This window comes from Lagenorhynchus albirostris, chromosome 8 (assembly GCF_949774975.1).
Source record: "Lagenorhynchus albirostris chromosome 8, mLagAlb1.1, whole genome shotgun sequence".
Taxonomy (NCBI): domain Eukaryota; kingdom Metazoa; phylum Chordata; class Mammalia; order Artiodactyla; family Delphinidae; genus Lagenorhynchus; species Lagenorhynchus albirostris.
In genome coordinates, this window is record NC_083102.1 from 44,559,146 (window position 1) to 44,575,854 (window position 16,709).

At 40.5% G+C, this 16,709-nt stretch overlaps 1 protein-coding gene across 3 annotated transcripts in view; it reads left to right on the forward strand.

The window, feature by feature from the left end:
• Positions 1-16,709, forward strand: part of PDE1C (phosphodiesterase 1C) — a 351,587-nt gene that overhangs the window by 324,086 nt on the left and 10,792 nt on the right. For all 3 annotated transcript variants that reach the window (XM_060156875.1, XM_060156872.1, XM_060156873.1), the window contains one exon: positions 7,949-8,017. In XM_060156875.1, the coding sequence (XP_060012858.1) occupies positions 7,949-8,017 (69 nt within the window). The remainder of the gene's footprint in view (positions 1-7,948; positions 8,018-16,709) is intronic.

Sequence of the window (16,709 nt, forward strand, 5' to 3'; positions counted from 1 at the left end):
CAAAATTATCTTGTTCCAGTGTGATCCACATGAGGAAAGGTTGTGGGCCAGGGATGGGGTATGAATAGATGGGGAGGAGGAAATAGTTTGGGGAAAGGAAGCAGGAAAAAGGAAATCCTCATGGGATATCCATTACCCAAAGTAAGGTGACTCACTTTGAGCCTAACATAATGCTCTTATTATCTCTTCTCAGTCTACGGCACAATTTTTGTACAGGGTTTTTCTCCTTAGGATGTTAAGCCCTCACCGTGGGCCTCTAGACCTTTCCTTACTAGGGCACTGGCCACCAACTCAGCTCATCTCCTCAGCCTGAGATCTTGCTGCTGTTCAGCTGGATTTCGGGGAGATGTCTGGATTAAAATCAAGAATGTTTAACAGGACTCAAAAGAGGGAGGCAAGCAGAATTAAAACCCCAAACCTCAATCCAAATCATGCCGAATAAATAGTTCTTTTCAGGAATAAGGAAGGTATTTCTAGATATGTTCTGAGAAAGCTCTTCCAAAAGGGAAGATGATAAAAGGGACTTTGTATTTTATGGCAGTGATAGAATGTACTTCCATGATGTGAAATATGTTTTTAGCAGATAAAATGCAGGTTGCAATTTGCAAGAGAATGACCATCCATTTTAAGAAAAGTGTTTTGTTCCCTGTGATGCTGGTCTGTACTAAAAGAAACTATTCAAATGCCATAGCCTCACATCTCTAAATGCAAAAATAAATCATAGGGATTCATGTAAAACAGAATATGCTAAACTGCTCTCAATAAATTATGTGTTTATTGTAAATCTTTTTTGCACAGATGAGGCAGACAGTCCCTCAATGTATAATTTTCCGCCAGCATCTAGTAATGAATAAGTACTTGTATGTTCTTCTGATTACCAAATAAAAACAATGAGTTAACCTCTCTGTTGAAATTTGAAAAATGAAAAGGCTGTTTTTCTTCACTTTAATGTTTTTCATTGTTGTCAATGTTCTGTCCCAGATGGGAGGCTGTCCAGACTCACTCAGCCATCTGTCTCTTTTGTACTCTTCCAAATGCCAAGCAATATCCAGGTACCAAGTGCTTTTGCCTGCACACTGAAGATATACACAGTGTATCGCGTCTCATATAATCTTTTTTGAGGGATGAGTGGATGGGCTATCAGAAGCTCCTTGGAGGCATAAGAAATGTCAGTGTTCCAGGAATTAGGCTGGCTTCCATATGTTCAGTTTTCTTCTGGGTACCACGATACGGTTTTACATTCCTACGATGCTAGTTTTTGAATTCCAAACATTTTTTCCTTTTCCTTCTCCCTCAGGTAGAAAGGGCTACCTGGCAATATTTTCTTTCTCTCCAGCTACAAACATAGGGAGTCTGACGAGGGACTAGTCATTACCCCTATTTGTGAGCATACATACATGGTTTAATATAGTGAATGGCGTCCAGCCTTCAAACCAGCCACTAAGAGGCACCCCTAGTGGTGATGGTGCATATTACACAAGTACCACCCCCTTATCTGGACCACCTCTGTATGTTGTTCCTCTGCAGTAACTCCACTGGGTTATTACTGACTAAAGAGCCTGGGATGTTCCTCCCAAGCGGCCATGCATTGAAACACTTTTTTTTCAATTCCTTTTTTTTTTTCCTGAGAGCCAAAAACAGAACTTATGTTGAAAAATATAGAGAAGTATAATAAAATTAAAATCACTTGTAATACCCCATTCAGTGTCAGTTCTTTACTTCCCAATGGTCTTTTGCTATGTGTTTTTACACAGTTGAGGCCATACAGTACAATATATTTAATTTTGTATTATGGTTTGTTCTCATAACATTGGATTGTAAGCATTACCCATTTAAAAAAACTCTTTACTAATATAATTTCAATTGCAACATAATTTTTCATTTTGTGGCTCTAGTGAAGTTTACTTAACTGCCTATCTGCTGTTGGACAATTAAGTTATATGCTTTTATTTTCTGAAGTTGTAAATAACAGCAGCGGGACTCTTTGTACATAAGGGTTTGTCGCATTTCTGAATATCTCCATTGGAAGAATTCTTAGAATACTGGGTCAAAGGTCGTGGACCTTTTTTCAGACTCCTCATTCATATACCCAATCCCAAGGCATATTCAGATATTTAAACGGCCATATTTAAATAGCATATAACGTTGCATGTCTGAATAGCTCTTATGTTTTTGATCATTGTTCTTTGTGATGAATAGAGATCAGGTCACACAAAAGAAAGCATGGTATTCATGTATTGTGGAGGAGAAATGTTATCAAACACTCTGCCTATGCTGCTCTAGCTTATACACTGTTGGAAAACAACTCTTAGGAAAGTACAGGAGGTGGGCTTGAAGCCCTCCAAACTTTCAGAGATTCCACAGCCCTAAGCAGAACGTGGACTTCTCTTGATGCCCTTTTGTCAAGGCTGCAAAGGGGCAAAGATAACGATTCATTTAGCTCGTTGATCTCTGCCACCCCCTAAACGGAACACAGAGAAAATGTTGGTGGATGTGCTCAGCAACGGTTATCAAATGTTGTGGGTGTCTAAAGGCAGACACTGCAATAGGCTAAAAGAAAGAAAGTGAAAATGCACAGTAGACTGACAGACACTTTTCCTACTTTAGTCCTTCAGCACCCACTTCTGCCTTGGGACCTGCTTGTGTTGTAACAACATTGCTATTGTTGGACCGTTACTAAGGATGACGCTAGGTCTCAAGGGCTTTTAAATCACCTTTTCCGGCAGGCTTGGGCCTGGCCGTGCTAATCTTACGTTGCAGAGGGAAATTAATTGAGGTCAAGTTGCCGATCGTTGGGTTTAGTGCTACCCTCACGTCCTGAGTCTTAGGTGTGTGTATTTGCCCCAAGGCAGGCAGCCTTGGTTGTCACTTTCATCCTCTTCTCCAGACTCCTGATGAATTGGATTTGTTGCCCTTTAGCTGAACCAACCAAGGACATTAATTTGAAATATCTGAAAGCTATTCATTTGTCAAAAGATACTTCCAGTCACACAAGCTGCTGTGTTGACATCTCTGCCCCGAGCTGACTGATTGGGTTGTTTACTCCTTGAACATTCACATGCTCTGGGTCAAGGACAATGTAATGCGTGACCTTAAAGTGCTTCTCTCCCAAAGATGACATATTAGCTACTGTACACACACACACACACACACACACACACACACACCTTTCTCACACACTCTAGCGCACTTCAGTTTGCTAAGTTCTCTCACTTTGTCCTCACAATGACATCCTGAAATTGATGTTTTTCAATTTTTATAGATGAGGAAAATGGAACTTAGCACAATGTCAGCACTGATGTAGTTGTTTATTCATGTTTTTATTTTCCTTACCTCATTTACAAAATATTTCAGAAGTCTAAAATCACATAAATATAACCAATTTGCTTTTAAAAAATGAAGGCTGCAGAATAAAACCAGAGGCAGGAAGTCAAGCTAGTGTAGATTGAGTCAAACAGGGCAAACGTTAGTGTACGGTCATGCAGGCTGAATAGGCCTCCCCGTTCCCAGCATTAGATCATAAATTGGGTCTGAGTTTCCGGGAAACCTAAATAACAATGAAAAGAAACCATTTACAAGATTCACATCATTCATGAGGATAAAGCACGCCAGTTCCTCAGAAGAAAGAACACTTCCCTTACAGCTGAAAGAAATGTCTTCCACAGGTATTCACTGGGTACACTGCTTCTCACTCCCGGCTGCAGACAGGCTCACCCGGGCCCCATCCCAGATCAGTGAAACAGCATGTCTAGGGGGAGGCCCAGGTATCAGCATATTTTCTTTAGAACTCCCCAGACCGTCCTAATGTGGAACCAGGATTGAAAAGCACTTACAGAGTGAATTCTGAGTCACTCACAGAGCAGCATCCCAGGTAGATTTCTATAATAAATCCCAGAGTGAGGTTTATGTGTCCACCAGCCTGGAACAGTAGGGGTCAGTTTGAAAGCTGATGTGAACATGGATCTTCCAGCTCAATTTCTGATGTGTTCCCTGGGAATGGGAGGAAGGGAGGGTGAAGGGTTTTAGAAAATGAAACTTAGATAAGCTGAGTGTTATTCCCACGAACGGAACTTTGAGTAAAGTGATAGGTTATTTGGTGGCTATGGAGTGGAAGATGATTTCAGGGACACAAGCTGACTTAACAGGGAGCCCATGGGAGGCTGACTCAGAGCCTAACCACCCCCAGTGGTCCATGGAGCCACCTGATGGTCTGGAGAAATTGCCAACAGGTTTATTTTATGCGTCTCTGCCTGCTACCTGTTTGTGACTCACGATTAGGAGAGGCGCACGTGGTTTCTCCCTTTTCCTGATATATTGGGCATTTCGTCAAGCATACAGAGAAAGTAACCGCATTGGTAGAGGGCTTGCAGCTCTGCTTTTCCACTGACCCACGGCCCCCAGACTTTTCTGTCTCATTCACTATCTGCAAAGGAGACACCAAGGGAATGAAAAGCTGCCCCAGGAAAAATCCATCAAGCTTCAGGCTTTGGGAAGCTCATGATAGGTCATTAAAAAAAAAATTATTTATTTTACTTTTATTTATTTTTGGCTGCGTTAGGTAGGTCTTCATTGCTGCATGCGGGCTTTTCTTTAGCTGCGGTGAGCGGGGCTACTCTTCGTTGCTGTGCACGGGCTTCTCATTGCGGTGGCTTCTCTTGTTGCAGAGCACGGGCTCTAGAGCGCAGGCTCAGTAGTGGTGGCGCATGGGCTTAGTTGCTCCACGGCATATGGGATCTTCCCGGCCCAGAGATCGAACCCGTGTCCCTTGCATTGGAAGGTGGATTCTTAAGCAGTGCGCTACAAGGGAAGTCCCTTGATAGGTGACTTTAATTGCGCCAAGCATTTCTATGAAATAACCTGGCATTAGTGAATATTTCTACAGGTAACACCATTAAAAGCTTGTCGTCATTCAGTGCTTTGCAGTTTTTTAAGTGCTCATTTAGGTCACATTACATTTGATCTCTCAGCTTCATGAGGGTATCTGTGGAAAGCAGAGTGCCCTATTTTCCAGCAGTTAAAGAAGGAAATTTCTATCACATAAGGTTTTCCAAGCCTCCCTGAAGATCAGAATCACCTGGGACACTTGTGAAAGATCCACGCCCCTCCAGAAATGCTGGCTCACTAGTGCTTGGCTGGGCTGGGGAATCTGGGGTTTTCTTCCTTTTTGTTAATAATCCCAGGTAGTTCTTATGTGTAGGCAAATTTAGGAAGACGGCACCTGAAGGAAACCTGGATAACGGATTGGTCAAGAAATAGCAAGAGTCATTGGGAAAAGTTTCTCTAGGTTTAAACTCTGAAGGATCTTGGCTTAAATTTTGCCTCCCAACATTCAGTAACTTTGTGAAAATTACTTACACTTTGTCTCCAAATTCCATAAATTAGGAATCATTCTATCTTCAGAGAGTTAGTATCAGAAAAGATAACTAACGTACGTTTAATTGTCCGTTACTAATATGGTGCCTAGAACATGGTAGCTGCCTGATACGTGACAGCGACTGATGCTAATGACCAAGTGGCCAAATTGTGAGTCACACCTCTGAATAAAAAACCCTAAACTCTGCCTCCTTCCTAAAGCAGTGGTTCTTAACGGAGGGCAATTTTGTTCCTAGGGGACATTTGTCAGTGTCTGGAGGACATTTTTGATTATCACGACAGTGGGGGGCTTGGTGGGGGGGTGAGGAGAGGGTTTGCTGCTGACACCTAGCGGTAGAGGCCGGGGATGCTGCACAACATCCTACCATGCACAGGACAGCAAAGAACGATGTGACAAAATATCAGTGTGCATCTGTCGAGAGAAACCCTATCCGAAAGGGACAGTGAGACAAGTGAAACATCCCGTGAGTGGAGGGATAAACACTTTGAATCATTGGCTTCCCCACCGTGGAGGTGGATCCAGTGGGACACAGGTTGTTTCTGGTGGGTCAGGAACGGCTATGGATCTGCACCCTGGTAGTGCCCTTGATCGGGGCTGGCTTGGTACATACTCAGGTCCACCATTCTTCCTGTAGGATACAGTGTGAGTGGCACCCCCTGGAGCTGGGCAGTGAGGCAGCCCTGGCCCAGACCCCACTTATCACTTTGGGTAAATCTTTTTTTTTTTTTTTTGCAGTATGTGGGCCTCTCACTGTTGTGGCCTCTCCCGTTGCGGAGCACAGGCTCCGGACGCGCAGGCTCAGCGGCCATGGCTCACGGGCCCAGCCGCTCCGCGGCATGTGGGATCTTCCCGGACCGGGGCACGAACCCACGTCCCCTGCATCGGCAGGCGGACTCCCAACCACTGCGCCACCAGGGAAGCCCTGGGTAAATCTCTTTACCTCTAGTGTCTGAGCACCCCGTCTGATGGATGATCATTAGACTCACCTGGGGTACGTGTTGACCTGCAAACTTGTGGCTCCATTCCCTGGAGGTTCCCCTTCAGTGGGTCAGCAAAGGACCCTGGAAGCCATATTTATAAAAATCACCCAACTCTTACATTCAGGGCATCTACAAGATCTGGAAAATGAAGACCTAAAAGTTCTGCCAGATATCACTTCTCTCACCTCGTGCAAATTAACAGTTTTTGTGGGTCTGAGGTGTTTGGATTAATTTCGTGTTCTCTATTTTTACTATTATTACTACTATGACTAACACTATTAACGGTACTTCCACTGCTAATAATAATGATAATAATAATAATAATTAACAGTAACACAGAATGTCAAGGGTAGTACCCTGTTCTTTAAGACTAAAATGGAACAGTCTCAAACACCATCCCTAGTGTATATCTTCACATCTCACCAGGTATTCCGGGGTTGGGAAAGCTTATCGCTCGCCTGGACCCCAAGTTCCTGCTTCATCTGATGCCGAGATCAGTCAGTGTGTCCTCTTGTTATCTTTACCCATGACTGTGTTCACTCAGACTAGCACAACCTCCACTCACGCCAGGCCTCTGCATGGAAAGTAGACTTTACAAAAAGTTTGCGTAGGTTCAGGGGACTTGTGACAAATAACTTGACGTTAAATCATGCCTACCCTCTGCCTGAGAATTCTGTCTGCTTTTCTGCCAGCTCAGACTCCAGGCATTTGTCATGTTGCTGGATTCTGGCCTTCAGGCCTCTTTTGCCCCACCCTGTATGGCCAAATAAACAAAGAAACGAATGAATAAACAAATAATATTTGCATTTATAGATAAAATATATATGTATATATGTGTATGTGCATTTTATGTGTATACATATATTGATGTATAAAATAATATATACGTGTATGTGTGTATAGGCATATATTATATATATACAAACATAAACACACACACATATGTGTAAATGTTCTTTTGCAGAACAATTCACCTCGCTTCCTTTATTTCTCGCCAGAACACTTGGATGTAGTTGTTGTCATTTCCCTCGTTTTGCAGATGAAGACTTCATCTTCACAGCTCTTCAGAGGTTCCAGAGAAACCAAGTTTGTTGCTTGAGGTCCAATAGGGAGTAAAGGCTATAGGGACAAAGCAGAGACAAACCCCTGACTTCTCCCTTCTAAATCCAGAACTTTCCCTTTCACAGCAGCAGTTCTCCACTCTGAATGCACATTAGCATCACCTGGGGTGGGCTTTGAAAATCCGGATGCCAGAGCTCCAGCCCGGTACAATAAACACAGAATCTCTGGGTGTGGCGCTCAGGTAACTGCATATTTAGAACGCTTCCCTGGTGATCCTAAAGTGCACGCCTGCTCAGACCAGTCTGGAGACCGAGAACCATCACACGCACAGAGGTGAAGGCTGTGCTCCTGGCTTTTCTGGACCATGGACTATGCCCTGCTTTGCTCCCACACCCTCACCCAACCTTCTTCTCAATGTTGTCTTCAGACCCAAACTTTTGGATCATTTGATAACATTGCACGTGAGCATTTACTGGTCTGAAAAGTCTGTCCACAATCCTATTCTTTCTCATCCTCTCTTTCCTCTTTACAGGCACAAAGAAGCATTCTCATGGCTCACCAGCCCCAAGCACTAGCTCCACTAGTCGCCTTACCTTGCCAGGTGGGTAAATATCGTTGCTTCGTAATCTTAGTTGATCACAGACAGCAGAGAGGACCCGTTACTCAGGAGTTGAGTTTAGCAGTTGATAAGTGGGGAATCTGGCCCCTTGTGTATCCTGTTGACCCCATGTTATCAGAGGGCTTTGTCTCTGTCATCCACATTTGTAAGGTTCTCCCAAGAATGGACATAATATATTCATAGTTGGTTCACAATCTCTCCTGCTCACTGATGGAAGGAGTAGAATCTTGATCTTCCTTAAGGTTCATCGGGACATGCTGTGCAAGTATTTCTTTGAGAGGCAGGTGGCACAGGGGAAGAATGAATTTTTGGTGAGAGAGAGAGACTTGGGTTCAAATCTCAGCTTTGCCGTGTTCACACTGTGCAGGCTCACTACACTTATTCAGCTTCTTGGAGCTTCTGTTTTCTCATCTGTCTGCATGATAATAAGAATCAGAAACAATACTCATCAATTTGACATAGTACTGACTCATACAGGGTGCTCATGGCGAGTATCTACTATTGAGAAATAAGGAGGTCATGGACGATCTGTACTGGATCCTATCTAACATTTACTAGAAAATTTTAAGCATTCATGACAATCCTGTGTAATCACTATTTAATATGAGAGGTACCTATTGGTCACTGTCTCCATGCATAGGCTTACATTCTCTATGCAAATTAGGTTCCAAGTAAAACTTGGAAAAACACATTTATTTGGAGGGAAGGAGAGATTATAACAGGTAAATATGGACATTGTAGAAAAATCGAAAAATAATACAAATTAAAAGAAGGAAAGATGTTGCCAAAATGCTACCACTCAGAGCTAATCAAGATTACCTCTCCTTCCAGTGTTTCTTAAATACCTTTTTTTTCCTAGATTGAGATTATACTCTACATGGAGTTTTGTTTCCTCCCTTTTAAAATTTACTATTACATTATGAGCTTCCCCCATGTTAAATATTTTAAAAATATTTCAGCTATTGACTAACATTTCATATGATTATGCCACAATTTATTTATATACAGCATCCATGGAATTGGTTTCAGGACTACCCACAAATACCAGAATCCATGCTCAAGTCACCCACAGTTAACCCTCCATCACTGCAGGTTCCACATCTGTAGATACAAGGGGCCGACTGTATTCATTAATAATCTGACATTTATATAGCTTGCCTTTTTATCATTAATAACTTTATGTTCTTGTACATAAGTCTTCTTCTGAGTCCGTAAGTATGGATTTAGGACAGATTCCTGCAGGTACAATTACTGACTCAAAGAGTATGTACATACTTAGGTTCTTGACCCATTATTGTCAAAGTGATTTCCAGAAAAGTAGTATTATTTTATACTTTTAGCAATGAGTTTGCCATTTCACTTTGCTCTTGTACTGCTAACATTGATACTTCACTAATTTGATAAGAAAAATTATATTCATATTTTGTTTGCATTTAGTTTATCTTTAAAAGACTATGTTTTCTAATGTTAATTTATCTTTTACATTGTTTCTTTGGGGAATTTCCATGTTTCATCCATTCAAAGAGGGACAGTGACTTGCATTGTAGCTACTCTGAAATAGGAATGTTTTGCAAGCAATGGGGTGTTATAATTGAATTAACAGCATTTTTTTCTTGGTTGTACATGAAATAATAGTTCACTTTATAATCAGTGGCATCTTAGATTAGCTGAAATATAATCTATGTCCATCTGCCTTTTCAGCCTCAACTTAATGCAGTGTCCCTACCCCAGTCCAACAGCTGGACTCAGTGTCCACTGAGTAGCCCCTGAACTTACTTGCCTCTCACTCTGCCTAGAACAGTCTTTACCCTTTTCTCCCCTGGTTAATTTCTCTTTGCAGTCTCTCCAAACTATCTAGGTAGAATTAATGCTGACGTATAATTATTTGCTTATAAGTCCTTTAACCATTGATCGGTGGCTTTTTCAAGGGTAGGGACTGTCTTATTCTTTTTTGTCCCAGTGCCTGCTTAGGTGACGAGCACATATTTTGTGCTCATAAATGTTTATGAGGCCGGGTGCCCTGGTGTGTGAGTGAGCATTATCCAATTTAATTTATGACTAGATAGAAAGCAGCCATCCTCAGAAGAAGGCTCATCTTGGAAATTGGATTTGTATCAACTATACTAACTTACAGCTATACAACTATAACTATACAACTATACTGACTGTTTTTTAGTACTGAGTAGACCTTGCTCTGTAGTCTCTGGAAGCCCATTTCATCTTGTCCTTGTTTGTGGTTAACAATCTTAGGATTATAGTCATTATGAGGAAAACATTTCTAAACCCAACAACTTCAGTGTGTAGTGATGGTGTTTGCTCTTCTTTGTAAAGTCATAACATTCCTGGGTCAGGTGGGACCTCTGACATACTGGACATCTGCACGAACATGCAGACCTAACCTGGTTCCCACCTGCTATGCCAGGGACCTATTGCTGGCCTACTGGGATTCTAAGACCTCTGAGTCAGAGTCTCAGCCACCCTGTCTTTGGCCTTAGTTTTGCAGTCTAAAGTGGTCCCAAATTGGGTGTCAGGATCTGAGTTCCAACCACTGGAAAGCCTGTGGAGGTGGAGTGGGTCGTTCTCAAAACACTTGACATAATAAACCATGCTTTGTTTAGCAGACGCCCTCCACGTCATTCTTAATGACAGCCAGCCGGCTGTTTCTCCTTGTGACCTCACGAATGCCACACGTTACCTCCCACAGTGCACATGCCTCTACCACAAGCTCTTGGTGCAGGCTGTCAGGCAACTTAAAATATGTTTTAGGATACTCAAAGAGCCAAACGGAGGAATAAAAATCCTTTAAAACCAATAAAGGAAAATTATGCTGAAGCCAAACAAGAACAGAGATATGCAAAAGAAGCAATCCAAAATCTGAAATGTTAAAAAGCAAAAAAACAGGGCTTCCCTGGTGGCGCAGTGGTTAAGAACTCGCCTGCCAATGCAGGGGACATGGGTTCGAGCCCTGGTCCGGGAAGATCCCACATGCTGCAGAGCAACTAAGCATGCAAGCCACAACTACTGAAGCCTGTGCGCCTAGAGCCCGTGCTCCACAACAAGAGAAGCCACCGCAATGAGAAGCCCGTGCACCGCAACAAAGACCCAATGCAGCCAAAAATAAATAATAAATTAATTAATAATAATTTTAAAAAAGGAAACAAACATATAGTCATTGGGATTTTTTAAAAACAAAGAAAAACACAGTTGGTGGTATAAACTCAAGGTAGAACACAGCTGAAAAGAGAATTAATGTTGGAAGATAGTCCTTAGGACTTTATACCAAACATATTGTACAGATGGAACCATATAAAAAAAGAAAAGAAAGAGCTTGAACCATAAAACTCTTAGAAGAAAATATCCTTATGACCTTGAATTAGACAACGGTTTCTTAGATATGATACTGAAAGCCCAAGCTGCCAAAGAAAAATTAATAATACAACTTCATCAAAATTAAAAATGTTCCATTATCAAGAAAACTAAAAGAAAATTCATGAATGAAAGAAAATATTTGCAAACCATAAATCTGATAAGGATTTAGTATCCAGAATATGTAAAGAATTCTTATAACTCAACAATAAAAAGACAAACAAGACAATTAAAAAGTGGGCAAAAGATTTGAAGAAACATTTCTCCAAAGAAGATAGGCAAATGGAACGTGAAAAGATGCTCAACATCATTAGTCATTAGGGAAATGCAAATCAAAACCAGAGTGAGATACCACTTCATATGCACTAGAAAGGCAAGAATAAAAAAGATGGATAATAACAAGTGTTGACAATGATGTGGAAACATTAGTACCACCATACATTGCTGATGGGAATGTAAATGGTGCAACTACTTTGGAAAACAGTTTGGCAGTTCCTTAAAATGTTAATCATAGAGTGACCATAACACCCAGCAGTTCTGCTCCTAGGTATGTTCTCAAGAGAACTGAAAACATAGGTTCACACAAAACCTTGTCTACAAATATTCATAGCAACATTACTCATAATAGCCAAAAAACTGGAGACAACCTAAATGCCCATCAACTGATGAATATATAAACAAAATGTGGTATATCCATACAATAGCTTATTATTTGACCGTACTAAAGGAAGAAAGTACTGATATGGTCTACAACATGAAAGAACCTTGAAAACATTTTGCCAAGTGAAAGGAGCCAGACACAAATGGCCACATATTGTATGATTCCATTTATGTGAAATATGCAGAATAGACAAATCTATAGAGACAGAATGTAGACTAGTGGTTACTAGAGCCTGGGGAGGGAGAAGAATGGAGAGTGAGTTCTCATGGGTATGGGATTTTTTTTATTGGTGAAGAAAATGTTTTGTAAACTGTCACTGTTTGCCGATGACATGATACTATACATAGAAAATCCTAAAGATGCCACCAGAAAACTACTAGAACTAATCAATGAATTTGGTAAGGTTGCAGGATACAAAATTAATGCACAGAAATCTCTTGCATTCCTGCACACTAACAACGAAAGATCAGAAAGAGAAATTAAGGAAACAATCCCATTTACCATTGCAACAAAAAGAATAAAATACCTAGGAATAAACCTACCTAAGGAGACAAAAGACCTGTATGCAGAAAACTATAAAACACTGATGGGAGAAATCAAAGATGACATATACAGATGGAGAGATATACCATGCTCCTGGATTAGAAGAATCAACATTGTGAAAATGACTATACTACCCAAAGCAATTTACAGGTTCAATGCAATCCCTATCAAATTACCAAGGGCATTTTTCACAGAACTAGAACAAAAATTTTTACAATTTGTATGGAAACACAAAAGATCCTGAATAGCCAAAGCAATCTTGAGAAAGAAAAACAGAGCTGGAGGAATCAGGCTCCCTGACTTCAGACTATACTACAAAGCTACAGTAGTCAAGACAGTATGGTACTGGCACAAAATATAGGTGACACCTATGGTCACCTTATCTTTGACAAAGGAGGCAAGAATATCCAATGGAGAAAAGACAGCCTCTTCAATAAGTGGTGCTGGGAAAACTGGACAGGTACATGTAAAAGAATGAAATTAGAACACTTCCTAACACCATACACAAAAATAAATTCAAAATGGATTAAAGACCTAAATGTAAGGCCAGACACTGTAAAACTCTTAGAGGAAAACATAGGCAGAACACTCTGTGACATAAATCACAGCAAGATCTTTTTTGACCCACCTCCTAGAGAAATGGAAATAAAAACAAAAATAAACAAATGGGACCTAATGAAAGTCAAAAGCTTTCCCACAGCAAAGGAAACCATAAATAAGACAAAAAGACAACCCTCAGAATGTGAGAAAATATTTACAAACAAAGCAACTAACAAAGGATTAATCTCCAAAATATACAAGCAGCTCATGCAGCACAATATCAAAAAAACCAACAACCTAGTCCAAAAATAGGCAGAAGACCTAAATAGACATTTCTCCCAAGTAGACATACAGATGGCCAAGAAACACATGAAAAGATGCTCAACATCACTAATCATTAGAGAAATGCAAATCAAAACCACAATGAGGTATCACCTCACACCAGTCAGAATGGCCATCATCAAAAAATCTAGAAACAATAAATGCTGGAGAGGACATGGAGAAAAGGGAACCCTCTTGCACTGTTGGTGGGAATGTAAATTGATACCCCACTATGGAGAACAGTATGGAGTTTCCTTAAAAAACTAAAAATAGAACTACCATACGACCCAGTAATCCCACTACTGGGCATATACCCTGAGAAAACCATAATTCAAAAAGATACATGTGGACTTCCCTGGTGGTGCAGTGGTTAAGAATCCACCTGCCAATGCAGGGGACACGGGTTCGAGCCCTAGTCCAGGAAGATCCCACATGCCGTGGAGCAACTAAGCCTGTGAGCCACAACTACTGAGTCCACACACCACAACCACTGAAGCCCGCATGCCTAGAGCTTGTGCTCTGCAACAAGAAAAGCCACCGCAATGAGAAGCCTGTGCACCACAACAAAGAGTAGCCCACTCACCACAACTAGAGAAAGCCTGTGCACAGCAATGAAGACCCAACGCAGCCAAAAATAAAATATAAATAAATAAATTTATATCAAAAAAATGGTCAACTTAAAAAAAAAAAGATACATGTACCACACTGTTCATTGCAGCACTATATACAACAGCCAGGACATGGAAGCAACCTAAATGTCTATCAACAGATGAATGGATAAAGAAGATGTGGCACATATATAAAATAGACTATTACTCAACCATAAAAAGAAACGAAACTGAGTTATTTGTAGTGAAGTGGATGGACCTAGAGTCTGTCATACAGAGTGAAGTAAGTCAGAAAGAGAAAAACAAATACTGTATGCTAACGCATATATATGGAAACTAAAAAAGCTGTACTGATGAACCTAGTGGCAGGGCAGGAATAAAGACACAGACGTAGAGATGGACTTGAGGACACAGGGGTTGAAGGGAAAGCTGGGATGAAGTGAGAGAGTAGCATGGACATATATACACTACCTAATGTAAAATGGATGGCTAGTGGGAAGCTGCTACATAGCACAGGGAGATCAGCTCAGTGCTGTGTGATGACCTAGAGGGATGGTATGGGGGGGGTGGGGTGGGAGGGAGGCTCAAGAGGGAGGGGATGTGGGGATATATGTATACATACAGCTGATTCACTTTGTTGTACAGCAGAAACTGACACAACATTGTGAAGCAATTATACTCCAATAAAGATGTGGAAAAAAAAATAAAATGTTTTGTAATTAAATATTGGTGATGGGGCTTCCCTGGTGGCGCAGTGGTTGAGAGTCTGCCTGCCGATGCAGGGGACACGGGTTGGTGCCCCGGTCCGGGAAGATCCCACATGCCGTGGAGCGGCTGGGCCCGTGAGCCATGGCCGCTGAGCCTGCGCGTCCGGAGCCTGTGCTCCACAACGCAAGAGGCCACAACAGTGAGAGGCCCGCGTACCGCAAAAAAAAAAAAAAAAAATTGGTGATGATTGCACAACCTTGTGAATAAAATAAAAAGCACTGAACTGTACACTTCAAATGGTGAATTATATGGTATGTGAATTATATCTCAATTTTTAAAATGAAAGAGCATGGAAGATAGATAACCAGCTCTAAAGGCTCAAATTCCTAGACAGTAAATGCACCTCACTTGCCATACCTAAGTAATACCAAACACATACCTAAATGCATTGTGTGAGATTGTTCCAAATTATGTCAAGGGTGAGAAAATATTAAATGCTATAAGAAGCTGGTTATGTTCAAGGGAGCTGCGAGCAGGTTGCCTGTAATAAAATGACAACCAACTGACAGCAAAATTTGCGTTAGCGACAGCAGATGCCAAAAGACAATGAAGATATATCTTTCATAGGCTGAGGGAAAATAAAGCATTATATAATAGCTAAAATAGCTAAATTATTAGTTATGAATGAAGGCAAAGTAAAAACATTTTAGGTTTACCATGACATAATTTAGCACTCCAGACTTCACTAACAGAAGTATAAGGGACATACCTCAAGAGGAAGAAAAGTGAACCCAAAAGCAAAGTGTGAGAGACAGGAATTAATGGTGAGCACACAAGTAAATAAAGCATGTTGGTAAATGTGAGTAACTAGTCACCATAAAAATGATGTCCATATTTTTTGCGTTAAAATAGGAAACAGAAGCTATAGATGGAAGAGGCGATATTTAAGAGCGAGTTAAGGAATGCTAAGATCTATTCTGTCTTCGGGCAGAGCTTTGTAATTTTGTAACTTTTTTTGCAACACAAAGGATCATCAGTAAAAATAATAGAAATATAACCTATAGCATCTAAGTCAGCAAATGAACAACAACAAAGAAAGGGAATACAGAAAATGTATCTACTTGATAGAAGGCAGAAAGGAAAAAAAAGAAGCAAGGAATAAAGAATGATTATAAAATTAGAGAGCAGAATCAAGTCCAAAACTATCAGTAATAAGAATAATTGCAAATGGCTCAAACTCTGCTCTTAAAATACAGAAATTTGGATTAAAAAAAACAAAATCCAGCCCTGTCCTTCTTTTAAAAGAAACACTTTTAAGAAAAACTCCCAGAAAATCTGCTAATGTGTGGCAGAAGAAATTCCATGCAAAGTATAAAGCTAGTTCTTTGAAAAGCATCATCCGTTTTAACATCTGTACAATATCCTATTATATAAATGTGCCACAGGATGTTTAATCATTTTTCTGTTGATGGTGGTTTTCCTCTTTTTTGCTATTGCAAACAATGCTCAACATAATGTTGGGCAAGAAAAGCAAGTTTCAATAAGATTTATACCATCTAACACAATTTGTATTATCTTTTAAAAACAAGCAAAAATAAAAGTAGATATTTTATGGTTGCATAGAGATGCAATAATTGAACGACTATATGCACAGGAATAATAAACATCAAATTCTGGATGTTTTTTTGTGGGGGGAAGGGAAGGGTATATTAGGTACTTAAATTCTACCTTGATATTTAATCTCTTTAAACAAATTTTTGAACAAATATGCAAAATGTTAAGATCTACTTAAACTGTATTGAGAGAGTACCTGGGTATTTGTTATATTATTAATTATAGTTTCTGTATGCTCAAATATTATATATTAAAGAATTTCCTAGTGAAAAATCTGTGACTGTCTTCCAAGACAGTTTTGTTTGTCACATGT